The 21005-nt window shown below is 39.6% G+C and overlaps 1 protein-coding gene across 3 annotated transcripts in view; it reads right to left on the bottom strand.

The window, feature by feature from the left end:
• Positions 1 to 703: 703 nt before the first annotated feature.
• The window catches only part of auh (AU RNA binding protein/enoyl-CoA hydratase), a 38443-nt gene continuing 18141 nt past the window's right edge, over positions 704 to 21005 (bottom strand). For all 3 annotated transcript variants that reach the window (XM_030435480.1, XM_030435481.1, XM_030435482.1), the window contains 4 exons: positions 13392 to 13579; positions 13105 to 13155; positions 11482 to 11529; positions 704 to 3929 (listed from right to left, as the gene is read on the bottom strand). In XM_030435480.1, coding sequence (XP_030291340.1) covers positions 3852 to 3929; positions 11482 to 11529; positions 13105 to 13155; positions 13392 to 13579 — 365 coding nt within the window. In that variant the 3' untranslated portion in view covers positions 704 to 3851. The remainder of the gene's footprint in view (positions 3930 to 11481; positions 11530 to 13104; positions 13156 to 13391; positions 13580 to 21005) is intronic.

The following is a 21005-nucleotide window of genomic DNA, read 5'->3' as shown; positions in this document are numbered from 1 at the left end:
TGAGAGAATAACCTTTAGTATCAGTACATTTCTGACCGAATGTATCAAAACAAAGGTGGGTTTGATTTACAGTAAGTCAACTCAGACTGTCATGCATGCCTACTACATTAGTTCTGTAAGAGCACTATAAAGCACTTTGTTTAGAACTACTTTAATCTTTTTTTTTTAATTGAGGCACTGAACCAAATCACAATACAGTTGTATGTCTGGACAAAATATTAATTTATTAAATCATGGCGATAACCCCAATTGATTAATTGTTAATTAAAGTAACCTTGATTATTAATTTCATGATGTCAAACTTCTGACATGATTCACTAGTAGCACTGAAAACAATAGCCCAAAAGCACAGGGATGCTCTGGGATAATGCCACCTGAAACCTGGTTTGGGTGGATTACCGAAAATGAATTGCAGTATCACCTTTTGGTGATACTGGTGATATTGGTGATATTTGGTGACTGCTTACTGATTAAATAAATTATAACTGCGCATTTACAAAGTTATAGTAGTCAACTGTCAACTGTTTCCTTCTCACAACGTACCTGAATTCACCATTAACTGTTCATCTGAAGAATTTATGATGTTGGATATGGTATTATTGTAATCCTTGACCATCAAGTCCATCAAAACATAGGGGTCAACCTTTTCTGTGTCATCATGTGTGGTTCAAGAGAGAGAGATGCAAAAAACATAATTCAGGTATGATGGAGAGTAGAAGTTTCATGCTTTAATGAAAAATTGAAAAAAAATCACATTACCTGGACTACATGGATAAGTCGAGTTTTTCTTTTATGTTTGCTTGAATTATTAATATATGTGTATCATGCTAAGGAATTAAAATGAATATTTTCTCTAGAACTGGCAAAAGTTATGCATTTTGGGTGAGTTGGCATGGAATGACCTATATGTATGTATATACAGTATGGACTCTCGACATAAATGTATTACATACATATATGCATGTATGTACTGTACATACATACTCATACACATGTTTATTAACATTCAACCCTGATTTCAAAGAAATTGGGATGCTCTGTAAAACATCTAAAAACAGAATGTGATCATTTGCTAATCTGTTTTGATATGTTGTCAACTGAAAACAGAATCAATACAATTTATCTAATGTTTTTCCTCTAACCTCACTGACATTTCACAGGAAATCAGCTTCGTTGGTAACAGGTGATAGTATTATGATTGGGTTTGAAAGGGGCATCTTTCAAAGGCTCAATCATTTTCAAGCAAGGATGGGGCAAGGTTCACTACTTTGGCAAACATGTGATTGCAATATTATTCCTACATGGGCTCAGGAGCACTTCTTCAAACTATTCTTGCTAAAAACTGAATTTTCATTGTATGCAGCATGCCTACCTTTTTGGAATCAGGGTTGTTCAGGCACATACATAGTATATACTGTATATGTTAACTATATATACACATACATTGAAAGAAAGAAACATACACACTGAAACATTAAACCATCAGTTTATACCAACAGAATAAAAAAACTAGGCTTTGTACTCTATCTCACAAGTAAAGAGAAACAGACAAATGTTCTGAAAAAGATAGTAAATTAACTTAGATTTTGTATTATTTATTCATTGATGTTTTTCTAATATCAAATATGAACCCCCATTGACCACCATATACTCACTGACTGATGGAATATCAAACCATTATTTTAGTTTTCAGCTGAATGACAACTGTTGACAGAGATATCTCTGAATTATCCATAATGACAGGGATATTCCTGAAAGAGAATTTACCTCAGAGGTTTTTCCATGATGTAGTTTTAAGCACTTAAAGGCATTTTTAAGTGTTGTTTAAGGATTTGCAAACATTACATCATCATTCTGGCAGCATTATGACTGTGTTTTACTATATTATCACTCATTATCTTTTAATACAGTAGCCTTTTCTTACAGGATGAGTTATAGGTCTTAACAAATACATTAATAAACAATAAGGTCTGCTTACAATTACATTATAGTGTGTTATAAACCATTTATTAAATCTTTATATACTGCTAAAAGGAACCTAAATTCAAATGTACTGAATATTTGGTTAAATGTCCCTAGGCAATTTTCACTTTGATTAGGTGCTTCTGATAGCCATCCATAGGGTTCTGGTAGTCCTCTGGCTGAATTTATTTGCTGGTTCCCTGGCACTTTGAGGTTCAAGTAAAGGCTTTAATTCTAGCCTGATTTAGTCATTCCTTTTACCACTTTTGATGTGTGTTTGGGATCATTGTCCTGTTGGAACACAACACTGCACCCAAGAGCCAATCTTCTGGCAATTGATTTAAGGTTTTCCTGAAGAATTTGGAGATAATCCTTCTTCATTATTCGATTAACTTTCTTTAGAGCAGCAGATCCACTGGCAGCAAAACAGCCCCACAGCACAACACTACCAGCACCATGCTTGACAGTAGGTGTGGTGTTCTTTGGGTTAAAGGCCCCATCTTTTCACCTTAAAACATATTGCTGGTCACTGTGGTCAAACAACTAAATTTTTGTTTAATGTGACCACATAGTTTTCCTCCTCAAACATTTTCTTTGTCCATGTGATCAGCAGCAAACTTCAGTTAACCTTTAGGGAGCCCCGTATGGAAGGGCCGCGTATGGAAGTCCTTTTGGTGGCTCTTGACCACCCTGACCTGTTTTCTCTCAGCAGCAGGTGATAGTTTGTGTTTTCTTCCTGATTGTGGCAGTGACAATACTGTGCCATGCACTTCATACTTACAAACACTTGTTTGCACTGTTGATCTTGGGACCTGTAACTGTATTGAAATGGCTTCAAATGACTTTCCTGACTTGTTCCAGTCAATAATGTGCTCCCAATGCTGAGCTCCTAAGACTTTCCCACTGAAGTGTTTGTGGCTGAGTCTAATGGGTGTAGGAAACATGACCCATTAAAATCAGTTCATAACACATAAATTCTTTACAATCTATCCTGACGATCTATCCATCTTGGGCGCTACAAAACTGGTGATGGAAAATCAAATCAATGTTTGATTTGGCTCAGCCAAGTGTCTTCCATGTGGAAGAGCCTCATCAGACCGACAGCAAAGTTGTGTGTATTCTGATGTTCAGTTATCCACTCCAATAATTTCTAACCAAATAACTGACTGACACACAAGGTGTGCCAATGTGTCAGCACAGTCAACAAACTGAGAAGTACTGCTTATTTTTGAGGCAGAGAAAAAACCTTTAGTTTGTTTTGGCTTTAGGTTTCATTAGTAAAAAATAAAATAAATGTTTCAATCTCCAGTGCAGAGATGTGGAGGGACCCAAGTCAGACATTGTCAAATCCTACACATAGTAGAATAACTCAAATCCAAAACTCCACTCTTTGGACATCAATCAAGCGAGGGAAAATCCACTCTCTTTAATGACTTCATGCAGACACCTCTGGTGTTACTTAGGGTAGAGAACACAGTGGTACATTTTTATCAAAGTAAAACCAACAAAAGAAAAACAAAAAAACAATAATTCTCACAACTTTGTGGAAATTTCAATGGCTCTGACTAGTCAAGGAGGCTACTATTAATGACTGACCACCAAACTGCAAATACTGATAACAACCAAGTCATTTTTATTTTAGATTCCATAAGTTTTAGGCATTATAAGCAAGGCTGATGCTTGGTTAGTTTCCTAGGTAAGTGGAGTTCCCCGGCAAGAATGCCAGTCAGGATTGATGCTAATGTCCTGTGGTCAAACAGATACCCTCTGGAGACTGTACAGGTGAATGTGTTTACGGGTAAAGTTTCACCTATGAATATATTGGAAGCAGAGTACCAGAAGGAGAGCTGAAGGCAGAACTCTGTGATTGTTTCTGGAAGGACTGGGCCTCACTCTCCCTTAAATTGAGGACGCCTCTTCTCCTTGAATGCAGCCAAACCCTCCAATCGATCTTTAGTCGGTATCACCTTAAAAACAAGACAAATGTGTCAGTACTTAAAAAAAGATGCAGCTCTTTATCAGAGGTCTATCTTACTGTGCTGTCAATCAATTTCCTGACACTGCAGTGAGTAGTTTTCTAACCTCATTTTTATAGTGATGTGGGTAAATTGAATTGAAAAAGAACTTCTCATTGTAACACAATTATTCAACACCAATTCACACCATCTAAAATTAGGATGTTAATTAATCAAGCTCTTAAAAGAATTTCAGCAAATAATGAACAGTGGAACATTTTTGAATTTCTTGTTGCAAAGCCAGTACTTGAACAGAATGAAACATTATTAAGAATACAGTACAATATTCTACAACATTCTAAGTCCTCTGCACTTGGAATTTCGTGATTGTGTTACAATTGTTAAAACACAATGTGTTGCCCTGTGTCAGTATATAATATTAAACATTTTCCTGCCACTAGTTTTGGTCATCCCTAACACTACTAGACTTGATTAAGCATATTTTAAAGGATCTTTATGCTGTGAAGCTGTTCAGAACTGGTATCATTATTCAACTGAGTGATCCAATCACAAGTGGACAGCTCTTATTACTAGGATGTAAAATGTACCTGTATTTGTCCTGAACCACTATGTTCCTGTGTATGCAGACTCAGTAAGTGACAGTAACAGTGCTTCCCACACATTAATTTATTTTTGGTGGCCAGCCGCATAATAGTCTTCTATTTGTGGTGCCTTTACATCCTGTTCTCACACACTCAAGACATCCGTCAGTGGATAGCATGATGGTATATACTCCTGTTGGGACCCACAGATAAAGTCATTCATTGTAGATTTCAAAATGGACGCTGAACTGAACTCAGTTTCACAGGATTCCCCATTCTTCACACACAGCTGCAAAATTCCGCTTTGAGATACCATTAGTCAAGGTGACAGACCCCACTCTGACCAGATAGTCCAAACTCCAGCTCCTTCCTTTCTTCTTTCTCTACTCCTTCAGCCTCTCTTGTCCACCTCTCTTGTCCACTTCTCTACATTTCCAGCAGGCTCAAAGAACTTCTCCTCACTGCAGCGACACGAGGTCCTGCCAGTATTCCAGATCAGTTAGCATTAGCAGCTGTGATGCAAAGCTTGCCAGCTAACTTCACAATCTGAGGAACGCCAAGCAAATTAGCACCAAGCTGCTATCCTTGCAAAGGAAAGGAGTGAACTGTTGCCTCCTCTGCCGACTTTCATCAGTCCTTGCACAGCAAGAACAGCATTCAACACTGGAATCCCAACCTTCTCTTGCAACCACCAGCACCTTTTCTTCAAAGACTGATCATGTTGAACTGGGCTTAGACAGCATAGCACAGCACGGCTAAGCACAGGACTTTAAACTCTGGTTGATGTAATGCATGTGTCCAATCTGTGTTTATCCTCTGATTGGGTGTTATTGTGATCTCAGGTCAGGTTATTGGTAGTTTTTTTTCCTAACTGTCAGTTGAATGGGCTTCACACAGACTTAGGGTGTTTGCATGCACCTAACCATCTTCTCTAACCTCGCATCACGTCGCTCGCTCACACACACACACACACACACACACACACACACACACACACAGAATTTACAGTTTTAAGAGTATTCTCCTTAGGACAGAACACAAAACAAACCAGAAGGTTAATTATGGTTTATAAAATACAATTATTTATTGTTGGAATGACTAGATGACAAACATTTAACATAACCAACCGACCAAATTGCTTCATGCTAAATAAAAAATAAATAAATAAATAAAATAATAAATATGTCCAACAAATTGCTTGTTCAAAAATGTTGTATACTGAACTGAACATTGATTAAAGAATATAATAAAAAGTTAAACGTCGAGGATGATTATGCTACTGTATTCTGTAAATATTGCACATTCTTGAGCCTGCAGACAATTGTTCAGTTCAGCTTCATTAGCCTCCTGTTCTGTAAGACCAGATGTGGTTCCGACGTGCGACCAGATCACATATCATCTCTGATCTGCTGTTCCACCTTTACCCAGGGTTCGTACACTTTTTTAGCAATAGTTTTCCATGACTTTTAAATGACCTCTCCATAACCTTTCACTGAATTTCCAAGACCGAAAATCGGTGCCTCTAGATCAAACCACAGACACATCTTGATCCTAGGAGTGATTGGCAAAGGACAAAAACGCAGGAAAATATACGGCTCCACTGTCTCTCTTTACATTTATTTTATCCCATTTTGTCAGCTAAGAAAGAAATAGTTCAGCTCACACGTCCAAAATTCTTAGAACAGTGTTTCCCCTAGATTTGTTTGTAGCAGTGGTGCTCTGAGTCGACAATCTAGCAACACTAGGAGGGTCCAGGAGCTAACCCCTCAGAAGAAAATTTTGAAAAAAACCCCTTTAAATGGTGACTGCTGGTGAGATAAAAAAAAAAAAATAAAAATAAAAATAAAAATCATTTTCAGAATTTCAGAATCAGAATCTAAGACATGAGACAAAATAGTGTAGAAGCTGACATTTCTGCTTGAAAATATGTGAACCTCTTGAGCATTAGAGAACTTAACTTTTTTACCATTATTTTCTTTATTATTATAGATTTTTTATGGAAACAATCTGTTTCAGAAGTCAGTGGGCCACATGAGATGGGTATTGAGAAAAAGATAATAATTTCTGCCTATAAATATTCATATAAAATAGAGGAAGTACTAAAGCACAATACAAAGAGCTGTGTCTCATTTGTCCAGTTTACTAATACAATCTGCTGCTGGAGTCACTGGGTCACATGACATGGAAGATATTATTTTGTATTAATATATTTATGCTAAGTAATTTAATGACGGTCCCTAAATCAATCTCCAAAGATTCAGCGAGGCTCTGGGAGGTGAGCTAACCGTCCTCCTGCTGCTCACACTAGACAAACCTCAGTAAAGTTGCGGCTGGACCTGAGTGAATAGCCGCCGAATATCCAACCTGAAACTAACTTCACCCCGGTTCGATGAGTCGCCTGTTGCAGCCTTTGAATAGGATGACGAGGATTTCAGTCACTCAACTTAAAAGGTGACTTGTAAAAATTATACAAGTAAGAGTAATGACAATTATAATCGATTTCAAGATAACTTAGGTTGTAGTGCTTTCACTGTGTGCAACTTAAATTCACCATTTGCCTGTGATATTAAACCTACAAAAATCACGTTTAAAAAAAAAAAAGTGCGGCCGCCGCGCTGAAAATCCCGCAGCAGAATGCATATAGGAGAAACACTGACACATCAGATAATCTTCTGCAACGATTGCAGGCTCTTTGGTGGAGCTCTGCTTTCAATAAAGTTCCGTCGTGACAAATGAATGGACTTGCGGGGTGACATGAAGTCACGAATCAGAGGCACAAAAAACATTGACAGCGGTCGCCAGTCATTATGTTTACCAATACCTGACCCGTGCCCATTTTAATCGCACATTACATCGTTTTATTTATGTTTTACGCATCCTAAATATTAACCATGCAATATTTCCATGACTTTTCCAAAGCTTTACGGGAAATGTTATTTTTCATTAACTTTCCAAGGACCTAGAAAATACATTTTCAATTTCCAAAACTTTTCCAGGTTTTTTCATGACCGTACAAACCCTGTTTACCCTCCACTCTGTGTACAGCTGAGGGACGGATGTTTGGCAGAGTGTACTTAGCATCCATGAAAGTCATTAGCTTCTTGAAGCCGTGATTTTAAACTGCTTATAGGCCTCATATCTTTAGCGGTACAGTATGTAATTGCGCTGGTTATGTCTTTGTATTGCTTTGGTTTCTTCTCATATGGGGTAAAGGCTGAAAAAGCAGCGTTGTTGGTTGTCAAAGTAAAGTCTGACTAGTAGAAGCAGTGGGGCTGGTCTGTTGGCTACTTGCGGGGAGGCTGATGCTAGCATGATGGCACAAACTGACGCCCTCGAAATTTCTGTTTGCAACGGGACCTGTTGAGATGATGGAAGAGGTTAGTGGTCGCCGACACATTTTGACCTAATGCTGGTGTGTCCTTTGTCAGACTTCAGGTAGCCGAACTATTTCCAAATAAGCAAAGTGGTGTGACCTCTCTTTAGTTCAATTTCTTTGTCTTTGTCAGCACTCGGTTTCGCTAGTCGGGCCACTCATCTTCTTGTGTCAGCTAGACACACAGGAGGTCATCATGAGTTGTTGTGTGTGGGATGGGCCAGAAGCATGCATCAACTACATGCATTTGTTTGTCTGCTGTGCAATTGGCTGTTGGTGTAGTGTTTTCTAGGTAGAGGTAAATACATTTCATGAATGTATCATCGTTATAGACTAAAATTTTATTGTGAAAATGATGGAGATCGTTTTATCGCCCAGCCCTAGTGACCATCAATGTTTCTTTGTTCTGCCAGATACATACACAGACACAAACACACACACACATCTGTATACAGAACATGTTATTTAGATTGTGTGTGGTCATCTTTGTGTTAAATAAAATACTTTTGAACCTAAACACTTTCTATTTAATATTGTACAAGAGTGAATGTTGCCCATCTCTACTCTGTCAAGACCTCCAAAATCCTTCCAGTACTAGCTGTTATGGTAATCTTGGTTGCAGTTATTAAGTTATCTATTAATCAGTCAATAACTGAGTTTGTATCTTTTTATGAGACTGATTTGGTAAATTTGCTTTCTTTTCCCTTCTTCATGGGTGGTGCCCTGTGGAGAACTAATGTAAACTGGATCTTATGATTAATTTATCATAATTAAAAATTATCCCTGATAATCATCCAAACCTTACCCAAAACTCTCTATTAATGTTGCATGAGCACTACATAATGGTGCATCGTGTGATGCAATATACATCACAATCCTTGTGCGATGCAATGTACACCATAATAGGGAGTTTGGGGTTAAATTTGGCTATCAATAAGGAGTAGAGAGAGAACAAAGGAAGACACTGGGGTTTTGGGTCTCTGCTCAGAGGGGGTCTGTCACCCTGACCAATAGTAGCTCAAAGAGGAATTTTCCACCTAGGTGTTAAGACTGGGAATTTCTGGGAAACTGAGTTCAGTTCAGAGTCCATTTTGTAATCCACAATGAGTGATTTTATCCGTTGGTCCCAACACTTCGATACAGTGGATGTCGGTGTGGTTTCTTAGTCCGCCGGTAAAACCAACAAAGAAGAGGAGGAGGACAATTTAACGCAGTCTGCTTGAACGTAACTTCCTCCTCAAAGAAGAAGGCTGGCCTCATCGTCGAGATCAATCCCCCACAAAGAGCGCCAGGCCTTGAAGCCAGTTTTTGTCATGGCCAAGCTGTGTAATTACATCATCTCGTGATGCACTGGGGACTTTTTCCCTCCTAACATTGTGAAAGACGCGTGAAGATGAAGAAGAAGACAAGGTGATGTGCATGTATGGCTAATTCACAGAAGATACTGGACTTACGGACCCACCCCTTGCTTTCAAATCAGCTGTGTGAGAAAGTCCCAAAGGTTTAAAAAATAATCTCTGAGCTTTCCTTCCGTTGGTAAATGTTTCTGGATCAAAGCAGAATCCCAGGTGACTCCAAGTGTTTATTTTCCAGGTTCTAATCCAGAACCTCTAGCCAGCTGAGTTGCAGCTCCTGCCCCTCACTCTGCCCGGTGCTCCTCTAAACACTCTGCAGAAGTTACATTTGGTAAATTTGAATGCAATTTTGAAAAAATCTAATAGGTGGAACAAACTAACTGCATTGCTAGGGCTGCACAGAGCCAATAGTCAGTTTAGCTTTTTGTCTGATATTGGCCAAAATCACTTGATCGGATATCTGAGATGGGAAAATTCATAATCAAATCTGATTTATTTCTCATCTCATTCCTCATCTCTCCCATAAATGCTTAACTTATGCACATGCCGTAAAGAGAGCAGCATGTGTCATGTGACTAGCTGAAGGGAATTTGAGTGAATCTCAGGTCAGCTGTGTGGAATTACTTTAAGCGAACAAGTGCAATTTATACAAAGCAAGTGTTTCAGCACCACGAACTTGATAAAACACTTGCAGAAGCACCAAAGAGTATGCTGAATTTCTTACTCATGGCCATGCCAAGTCAAACCAAGCTGCGCTGATTTGCTTTAACATCATCAGTTGTGTTGTGGCAAGTTGAGTTGAGCCGCGATGTGCAGGCAATGGACCTGCTCCAGAGCAGGTTCAAGCTAGGCCCATGCTGCGATGTAGTCCTGCAACTGCAGCCAACCCGTAACAAGCCCCTGCCTCCCCTCAAATCGTTACTCAACTCAGGTCTGTGCAGGAAACCTGAGAATTTGTTTTGCCAAATTCACTTTCAGCTGTTTTGTTATGTTTAGTTACTGCTGGTGAAAAAAGAATGGTTCCTGTAATGCCGCTCCATAAAAAAGCCTCTTAATTATTATATAATGGGGGCATTTATTGTGAAGAAGCTCAGTAAATGAAATGTGTTTGTAACTGAATTAGCATAACCACTCTATTAGCAACAATTCTTTGATAGTACTACTTAAATGCTAAAAGTTGTGTTTGAAAAGAAGTCAAAATAAAAAGAAGCAGCACTACTGCAAAACTGATTCTTGATGTTTTCTATGCATTACCTCCTTAAGAGAAGACGATTTGTTCTACAGTTTAAGCATGTTTTTAAATGGCTAAGTTGAGCAAACTGCTTCCATACAGATGGATTATCTATAGCTTTGTTGTTTAGGAGAGGGAAAAGGCTGCATCAGATTGATATCGGTATCGGCAGATACTCAAAATGTGGTATAGACCCATCCCTATGAATTACTGTTAAAAATAAAATAAAATAAACTATCCTCATTCATTTTGCAATTTTTGTCACTTTTTCCCCTGTTGTAACAAACTGGTATTGAACATGGACCACATACTGATACATGTAGTACACTGTCTCTTCTGTGAACTGTTACACCCCTACTAACTACAGGTGTGAACACCCCTAACACACATTTAGGATGCATTTGAGATCTGACTGCTTAGGCCACATTTGTGGGTCCGGACTGTATGTAACCACATTCTTTTAGCAGTCTGTACGCACGTGTCCTTGGCCACAATAAAAGACTGCCTTCTCAACTGACGAAACAAAAGACGCTAAACCAAAAAAAAACAACAATCATGAGTTGTCATTTCATGAGTTGTTGAGTTACTACAAGAAGTTCTTAATAATTTAGGCCTTCTCATTAGTTTGACTAATGTTATACATGGGGACACTGTATTTCTCAATAAAAACACTGCATTCGTCTGTGTACATGCTTATTTGCACATGGAGCAGAGAAGTGAGATCTGAGTGGTCCCTCAAGATGCATGTCAAGACGCATGTTAATGCTAGGTGTGAACTGATGACGTAAAGATGTTCACTTGTGATCAGATAACTCAGGATGCATGTTGATACCAAATGTTAGCAGTCTCTCTGTGGTTCCACATTTTAGTGAACCACTCCAAATGTGAAACACACCAAAAGTAATTCATTTTGGCACTAAAATGATCCATCTAATAAAGTGGCAACCAAATGTATTTCTTGTACAGCAAATAATTTTAAACTGAATTGAACTGAACTACTCACCTGGGCATAGCATGCCTCTTCAATTGCCAGACCTGTAGATAAATCCACCTGAAAGCGAGTGGCATCTCTTAATGAATGTTCACACTGCAGTGGAAAATGTGTAAATCTTATTTTTTTCCTTTATTTGACTCAGTCCTGATGACTTCTAATTAACAGCAATAAGATATATGCAATGACATATTATTGTTTCTATGCTATACAACATGAATGACATCAAGACTGAATACAATTATATTTAAAAGCTCCAATAAGAATTTTTCAGCAATGTCAGTTTTAACTTGAGACAGTGGTCATCATCATCATCATCTGAATACACACAGGTTTTATGTTAACCTAAACAACAGTGTTGATTTCAGTGTCTTAATTATGTATTTGTTTTTTCAAGTCATGACAGGCTATGATCTGACTACTCATGTTTTTTTATTGTGTTTGGCTTGAAAATTTCCGAGGGAAGACAACAAGACAACTCCACCTTTACTCCAACTCCACCCAACTAACCAATCTTTGGGCCAAAGGGTTTTAACTCTACCTTTTGGTATCAGATCAGAGTTATCGGTAACTCAATGGAACAGGGAGGATAAATGCTTAAAAAGGTCATATTATGTTTTGTGGTTTATTGCCTTTCCTTTATTGTGTTATGTAGCATTTTTCACTGCGACAAAAAGTCTGATTTTCGCAGGCACCTGGCGGCGTGGTCTAACCCCTAGATTCCACCAGATACGCGTCCGCTGCGTTACGCCTCCGATCAGGTTGTGCTCCGCTATTCGCCGTGTGGCAACCCCCACCGGTTGCGTTTTGAGTCCACCATGGCGCAGTACAGTCGACAGCTGGCGTCGCGAGACCAAGGAGTTCCCGCGATAATCACATAATCACTCGCGGCCGCAGTTATAGGTATGTGTTATAAACACAACTACTCAACTGCTTGACTTCCTGTCTGTTCTGTGCTAAATTCAGCTGAATTGCTGCATCGTGCTCTGGCACACTGGCACAAATAGAAGTCCTGCATATTTGTGCCAGAGGGCTTCAGACTGCGGGAGCTGGGACAGAGCAGATACGCAGCGCACCGGACCTGGTGGGGATTAACACATAGACTAAAGTGAAACTTATCAGCTCTGCTGGCGTGGCGGAGATAACGCAGCGGACACGCATCTGGTGGAATCGAGAGGAAACAGTAATCTCACAACATGAGAAATTACATTTATATAAGTACATAGTTTTTTGTCAAATCATTAATTCCCCACCATATTCCTTTCACTTCTGTGCAGTACGTTTGAAAAACAAACAGCTCAAGCATAATATTGATGACTTTATGATATGGTAGATAATCTCTTAATACGCTCGGTCTGTGATCATATTTGTATTTGAAATTTTGGTTTAAATATTTCACTCGGTGGGGATGGTTACATGACCCATGAACTAATAAGCTCAGGTGAAACATTTTCTTACATTGGAATCTTGGCAATGTTTACTGCTATCATTGCTTGTTAGCAACAGAGGTTATTAGTTTGCTGGATCTTTAAAATTACCTGACTGGCTTTTTGTTTGGAAATAAAACTCAAAAAGAAAATAACCCCCACCCCAAAAAAACATAAAGGCAGTTCTGGACTGACCTCGAAGACTTACCTCTATACCTTGGTTGATAGCCAGTTTTGCCATCCGTACTGCAATTGGACCCTGCCAAGCCAAAAAATCAAGAGTGACTGTTTTTTGTAAGGTTTCATAAATTACCATATGTGATAGAAATTGCTCTTGTGAGTTGTTTTGAGTCACTTCAATATTATAATGTTATCATTCAAGACCCAACATGAAGGAAAGCTGTTGTATAGTCTGGAAGTTCACTATTAAATCTTCTTTGCGTTTCCTCAGTGTGCAATTTCCTTGAAACACAGGCATTGAAGGGGTCTATTTACCTGAGGGTTGATCTCACGGGCAAGCTCCAGAGCGCGCAGGTAGGCAGCATCTCCACTCTGATTCTGTTCCACAGAATGACTGACGAGACCCAGACGACACGCCTCTGTACCATCAATCACCCGGGCAGCAAAGATCAGCTCCTTAGCAAGAGAGACACCGATCACCCTTGAGAGACGCTGTGTACCACCTGTACAGAAGAGGTGAGATTCCTGGATGGAACATGGCTTCTACCACAGACACTGAAAAATCCAAACCTTTGTTTCAGTGTTAATTTTGTTAGCTGAATTATGATTTAGTCTTAGTTTTAGTGCTGTGTCTAATGTCCTTGCTAGTTTTTGATAATATTTACTTCATCCTGTTTTGATTATTAACAACATTGTTAATCAATGAAATGTATGCTATTACTATTCATTAATAATCTTGGAATCAGGGATCAATAATCAAATGATATGCTTTTAAGGGCCTGAAGTTTATCTAAAATTGTTAATATTGAAGAAATATTAATAATTTGAGAAATAGAAGACATAAATCAGAGCACTGACCGTCTAAACCAGATGTTACTATAACTTTAGTTTGTGTAAAATAATCACAGAAAACCGCTCAGTTATAATCAACAGTGTTTATTAAAGCTTGTTCTTGATCCATAAACCAACTTACTTAACAAACAACAGTTGCTAACTACAACTAGCAATGCTACAAATCAAAGACAAGCAAGCAGATATATATGGATGGATGTCTATATCTGTGTGTGTGTGTGTGTGTGTGTGTGTGTGTTAGTGTTAGTGTTGTGACGTTCACGAACGGCTCGTTAACATGAACGATGGGAACCGAGTCGCAGCTGGGAACCGTTCCTTTTTTTTTTTTATTTATCTATTTTTTTATATCACTGTGTGCTCCTCCTTTGTATGGAAGTTAAATCAAGTCATTAATCAAGAGCATAGATTTTCAGTTTGAGAGCATGATTTCATTCCTTTTCAGTGACACAGCTCCTTCGCATGCTCAGATTTTTTCTCCTCATGCTCACATTTTGTGCTTCCATTTAAATTTCTTCTGCTTTCTTTCAAAATGTCTGCTTAAAGTAAAAAATCACATGCCTGTGTTCACATTTCTCCTTCTTGCAAACAAAAATGTCGCTCATTCAAATGTGCCCTCTGCGCGCTCAGATCTAAGTGCACGCGCTCAGAACACACACCTGCTCACAGGTCAAGTTCTGCTCTCGGATCTCTCCTCTGCTCACAGATTTTTCTTGTGTATCAACACTGTCAACCAATAGAAGGCTGGCTACTGTTGACCAATCAGATTATACCCGCTTCTTTGCGGATGCGTTCGCTGTACTTCAAGGAGCGTCGCATACGGGCGGACACTCTTTCTACCGGGTTTATCTACTTCGTCCTCCAGGCTGTTAAATGTGGTGGTTCCCTTTATTTTATGACGACTTTTGGAATAAAATATCAGTTAATCAATACACGAGCGCCCGTGCTTTTCATTACAATAGCTACATACATCAACATAAAGTAGAACAATAGCGGCTCTACTTTCGCCATATTAGCCAATAGCCAGCTACCCAGGCAGCGGGATCAATTACATCTCACCCCATCATACCTCCCAGTGATTATTTCCAAGATAAAATGAGTTACCACCAGGCGGCTTCTAAAAACTTAATAAATGTAAAAATCAGTCAAATGAGCCAGTTTTCTGAACGGCTCTTTGAAAGGAACGGTTCACCAAGATCCGGCTCCCCTCAAAGAGCCATAAATCCCATCTCTAGTGTGTGTGTGTGCGCATGCATGTGTACAAAATTGGCCTACAAGGAAGTCCTGTCGAACTGACTACAAAAATCAGACATGATTCCGGAAGTCACGTTGGACAAACTTCAAAAATGTCGGCTGTGATTTGGGGAGTAATGTTGGAAAGACTACAATAATGGCAGATGTAATTTTGGGAAACATGTTCAGACATAAATAAAGAGGGGTGATCGTGATCTTTATGTATCACATACCTTGAATTTAAAAATGGTGGATGTGGGTACCTCAACCAAATGTAGCCAACTGAACGAACGCACAAGATTTGAACAATGGCAATGGCTACAGCACCGTTGGCTTCATGTGCACTTTAAACACACACGAGATGGATAGAGAGGAACAGTAACACACGATTTCAAAAGGGTAGTGGTGCTACCACAAGAAATCCAGTACTACCATTAGGGTGTTGTTACCATGGGATATTCGTATCTCATGTTATGTTGACTAGTGCAGTGCCTGTAAAAAAAGTGTATTCCTATAAAAAAGTGGGAGGTTAAAGAGCTTTTTCATGAATGGCCAAATGAGGCTGTGTTTGAAGGTGGGACGTCAGGGATATTTAGGTTTGTTGTGAAATCCAATATTCCAGGGTATAATTGGCTGTTTTTGACTATTTTTGATTTTGCCATTATATTTCATCTTAAAAACTATTTACTTGGTGTCATTATTTTCAGCACAACCTCACATGTGTGACTGTACAGTTATTTTTTTTATTTTGACAAACTGTATTAACACGACCTAAAATCACAAAAAAACATGAAATCCGAGTAGAAAAAGTTTGATTTTTTTACTGTGAAAACCACAAATATGTTTAACCATTTTTTTTAAAAAAATTTTTTTACTTATAACGCAAATATAAATTGTTGTTTAAAAAAAAAAAAAAAATGTACAAAGTTATATGTAACTATTTACATTTAAATGCAGGCAATGCTCAGGTCTGCCTGTGCTCCTTAAGAGCTGCACTGCCTGCTCCACACTCAGCTTCTCCTCATTATTCTGACTCATTAAACAAAAAAACGATTCCACTACTCACTAAACACACTACACCAAACACTACATAACACACTAACTGTCATGACTGTTTTTAATCCACAACAGTCAGTTTAGATGCACAGAACAGAACAGAACGGGACCGAACCGCCGGCAAAATCCCGGTCCAGCTTGCGCCGCTGCAGGTATAAATCTGCTTGTTTCTTAAGGTGGGGGGTCGCGGTGGGCTCTGCAGTGATTGGCTCTGGTGTGCGCGTGGCCACGGTGTGCAGTGATTGGCTCTGGTGTGCACGTGACTGTAGTGGCTCCGGTGGACAATGCTCATGGAATTTGTAAAGCATTTATGAAATAATTTATTAACGGTATCATTGCAGTCCAAACAAATACGAAATAGCACACCCTTGAACCACGCAGCAGCCATGTTGAAACTCTCAGGTCAGTCTGATCCTGATCCGCAGAGATATTTGAGGAATACACACACACACACAGACAGAGGTTATTTGCTTTTATAGAGATGTTACCACAGAACGTACATATCTAATATGAAAGGGATGATACCGCAGGATACACATATCTAATGTAACAGCAAGGTCATCAACCTAAAGTCTCCAACAAGTCTCTCATAAGATTACGTGTGTGCATCACCCAAAGTATATGTGTATGGTGTGCAGGTTAGTAAAAATTGAAAGAAATTAAGCAACCGCTCAACAAAGCAACAACATAGGGACACAACAGCCGTGAGATGAACCACAGCTGTTTGTTTACCGTCAGCTGATTGGAAAGAAACACAATGTACTGTGGTTACACATGGTGGCAAGACGACACAGGCTATCCACCGACTGGATCAGCACAAGTTAGCTTCTAGAGAACATACCATAAGTAGGACTTGGTGGTCCATTCACAGCAAAAAATAAGCAACATGCTATGACTATCTGTTTCTGACCAAGCAAAAGCCGCTTACTTGGGTTGCTTATTGCAACCAGCATGCGCTCGGCCCCGTCCCGTCCAGCTCCAAACTCTATTAAGCTCAGGTGAAACATTTTCTTACATTGGAATCTAGGCACACCCCCAGGTGAAGGAGGGACTCACAGTGGCTGGTAATCGACTAAGAACTGGCTTGCAGTTGGCTAGCAGCCAACAGGCAGTCGTATGGGAGGGGATAATCGAGGCGGCAGAGGATGCGGGGTCAGCTGCAGCGTCCTTGCAATGAGGGATGGCAGTGATTGCCTCCCGTTAGTGGAAGCAAACAGTGGGACTGATCAAGTTGAATGAACGTACAGCAGTGTTTCCGTCTCCTTCTGAAAAAAAATGTTCTTCCTTCTGCAGGTGGTGAGGAACAACTGGGTTGTTCAGTGTTCCTCTTTGGATCCGAAAAAAAATATTATAAGGAATATTCAAACAAAAAGGAAAAGGAAAATATACTCTTAGTTTTTAGGAACTGTAGCCTGGGTCAAAGCAATTTCAAAAGTTTCATTAAAAACACACCCTTACGGTAACTGCTGAATAAAAGCAGGAGCTTCTTCACAGCATTGCGTTACCTTGGAAATGCGACAGGCAGCGGGGCTCCATGGCCCTTAACTGTTCAAACTCCAAGGTCCCCCAATTGGGGGACTTTAAGATATGCAGAACATCCACAGAGCCACTTCTGCACTAATTATGAAAGAATATAGTCATATTTTATATCAAATTAAACAGCAGAAGCTGGGCTACAACGTGTAAAAAACATGTTTATATGACCCAAACACAGCCCAAACACTACTCAAATAAACAACTAAACATCAAACTTCGAAGTATTCAAATAAACCTTGTGGTTGCAGAGATATACTCATTTTATTATGGATATGCAATTTTCGAGCAGAAAGCCTAGAAAATTGGCTTGGGGCTTAAAGGGTTTAAGCCATGCTCACTTTGCCGGGTGATCTTGGTTACGGCAACTTCTGCCCAACAGGGAGAACAGGGTTAGAATTTCTGACGGATATTGCACCTAAATACAATTTACTGGATAGTTGGGCTTGGCTCAGTTCCTTTGTTCTAAAGTTCTGCTAGTATCAGATGGCCCTGTAGTTAGGCTTCTCGTTTCTCTACAGGCCCTTTCTACTGTTTGCAATATGGGGATGAGACGGAGAGATGGACGTTTCGGTATTCGGATTATTTCAGTCAGTCAATCTACTCTAGCCAAAACCTTGGTTTATAACAGACCTATTCAACTAGTTTTTACTAAAACCGATGCAGACGATACTCACTGGCATAAGTGCAACAAGTCTTCTGTAGGGTGGAAACATCAAAAATCTAGAAAGATGTAATTAAAATGCTCAGACTTAGAGCATTTGAAAAGATATAATTGTAAATGGTAATGGTAAGAAGATAAAGGAAATGTGAAACTTAAAATGGTGAAGTTGAGAAATGTGAAAAGTGGAAATGTATTAATAATTAAAACAGGGGAAAAAAAAGGGGAAATATGTGAATCTCAGCAAATACATGCTTTTCAGGCTGTCGTGATAATGAATAGAATCAATAAAAAAGAAATCTATTAATTTTACTAAATTATCACGTGCTGGTAATGGAATATTTAGCCTTTTTTTGCACCTAAACATTTCATATCAAGGAATTCAAATTGTAACAAATTGGCCAAATTTTCACAACTTGACCAGACAAGGTCCAGGCATATACTAGGATCTAAACTAGTCTTGTTTCAAGATTAGGACAAGATAATGACAAGCTACAAATAGATCTTTGATAATAACAACTACAACAAGGGTCTCCTATCCTGCCATATAAATCTTGGGATGAGGATGACGATCTATCACCAAACATAGCTTTAGGAGCGGCAATTGGTAAAGTTTAGAAGGGAAAGAGGAGCCTTAGGAGGACATTCATCTCAATTGCTTCTACCCTGCCTACTAAAGTAAAGGGAAATGTAGTCCAGCGACTTCAGCCTTACTTAATTTCATCTATGATTTCTTAACCCAATGTTGCTGTTTTTGTAGATCAGCTGTCCTTACGCTCTTAATGATTTCCAAACGGTTCCTTGTCTCGATTAAGAAACTTAACAATGAAAGTTTGCGGGGAGGCAGTGGGAGCACGCGCTGGTCCCATAATTCGATGTGTGTACTCCAGTACCACTGTTGGATGCACATTTAAAGTTTCGGTAAGCCATTTTTCCATAAAGGCGCAGGGATGCGGCAATAGCTCAGTCCGTAGGGACTTGGCTTGGGGAATTGAAGGTCGCCGGTTCAAGTCCCACCCGAACCAAAAAAAAAATAAATAAAATAATGATGTGGACTGGCAGTTGGAGAGTGCTGGTTCACATCCTGGGCATTGCCGAGGTGCCCTTGAGCAAGGCACCGCTCGTTGGGCACCGTGGCATGTGTGGCTGCCCCTTCGCTCATCTCCTCTACACTGCATGTTTGTTTGTGTGTGTAATGGGAGTGGAAAAAAGAATTTCACAGTTTGGGATTAAAATAGTATATCATCAGGATCCATCCCCTCTTCTTTCTCTGGTATGCCCACTTTTGTCATGTTATTGCACTGACTTTTGTTCTCCAGATCCTCCATCTTGGTCACCAAAAACTTCACCTTTCCATCCAGCACACTGACTTTGTTGGCAAGCTGTTAATTGAAGCTGTGGATACACGCTCTTTAGCCTGTGTGATGCAACCTCTGCATTCACTTATGTTAGCCTAAATATCCTTGATAGCTATTAGCACATCACTGATTTCTATTTCAAATACTTTCATTTGAATCATCAAAGTAAAGGTCTCCGCATTTATACAGAATAAGAAACTGCTTCAAGTTTAACAAAGATTTGTCGACATATTACAACAAAGAGATAAGGACAAAATGGCAGTAGAAGGAAGAGACAAAGATAAATAAAGTAGAGCAGAGGAACATTTTAAAAAAAGGAAGAAATAAAAAAGTAAATTACCCTTTGAGCTGCCTGGTACTTGCCCAGTACTGCTTGGAATATTTGAGTTTGTATTCGTCATCATTCATGTTGTTCAGGAAAAGGAGATAAATAGTGACCAAATCTTCAAGAATTGTTTCAGTTTGTCATTTAAGACAAACCTTATTCAGGTGGAGTGTTTCAGTTGGCTCTGTAATCCGTCAGGCCCCGGGTTTGCACAAATGTTGTTTATACATTCCATTGATTTTATAATCCCAAATGAAGTTGGTGACAGTTGAGTTGAGTTTAAACATTTTTTAAAACATCATCACCTTGATGGAATTTCACAGGCACTGCAAAATAAGCCCATTCAACATGATCGAATGCTTTTTCTGCATCCAGAGCAATAATTGTTGGATGATCTTCTGGTATTCTGTGGGAATCAATTATGTTAAAGAGGCGCCTCAGATTAAAGAATGAGCGCTGCTTGGGCATAAACCCAGTTCAGGGTTCACCCCACGGTGGAACAGCGGCGCTGCGCCGCTATACCGCTAGGTCAGCGCCGCCGTCCCCCGGTTGACGGCTAGGAGCTCCCGGCTGACGGCGATGAGCGTCCGTCCGTCCCCCGGCTGACGGAGTTGATGACCGGCTGTCCGTACGTCCGTGTCTCCCCCACCCGGACTGACATTGACGAGCGGTCGCGCACCTCCCCCCCCCCACGGACAGACGGTGCAGTGCTATACTAAGAATTTCTGGGGAGAACCCTGCAGTTTGATCTGAGTGTACAAGTTAGCCGACAACTAGACTGAGTCTAGCGCTAGAATCTTGGCTAGGATTTTTCGAAGCCATATTTAGGGGTGCAATTTATAGGAACCCGTCTCCTCCGGATTCTTATCTTTGTGTTGCTTTAACGTGACAGTTAAGTTTTCAAGTGTTGGAGG

Source organism: Sparus aurata, chromosome 12 (genome assembly GCF_900880675.1).
Source record: "Sparus aurata chromosome 12, fSpaAur1.1, whole genome shotgun sequence".
NCBI classification, from domain to species: Eukaryota; Metazoa; Chordata; class Actinopteri; order Spariformes; family Sparidae; genus Sparus; species Sparus aurata.
The sequence above is the reverse complement of the archived record's forward strand: the minus strand, read 5'-3'. Positions and strand labels throughout refer to the sequence as shown.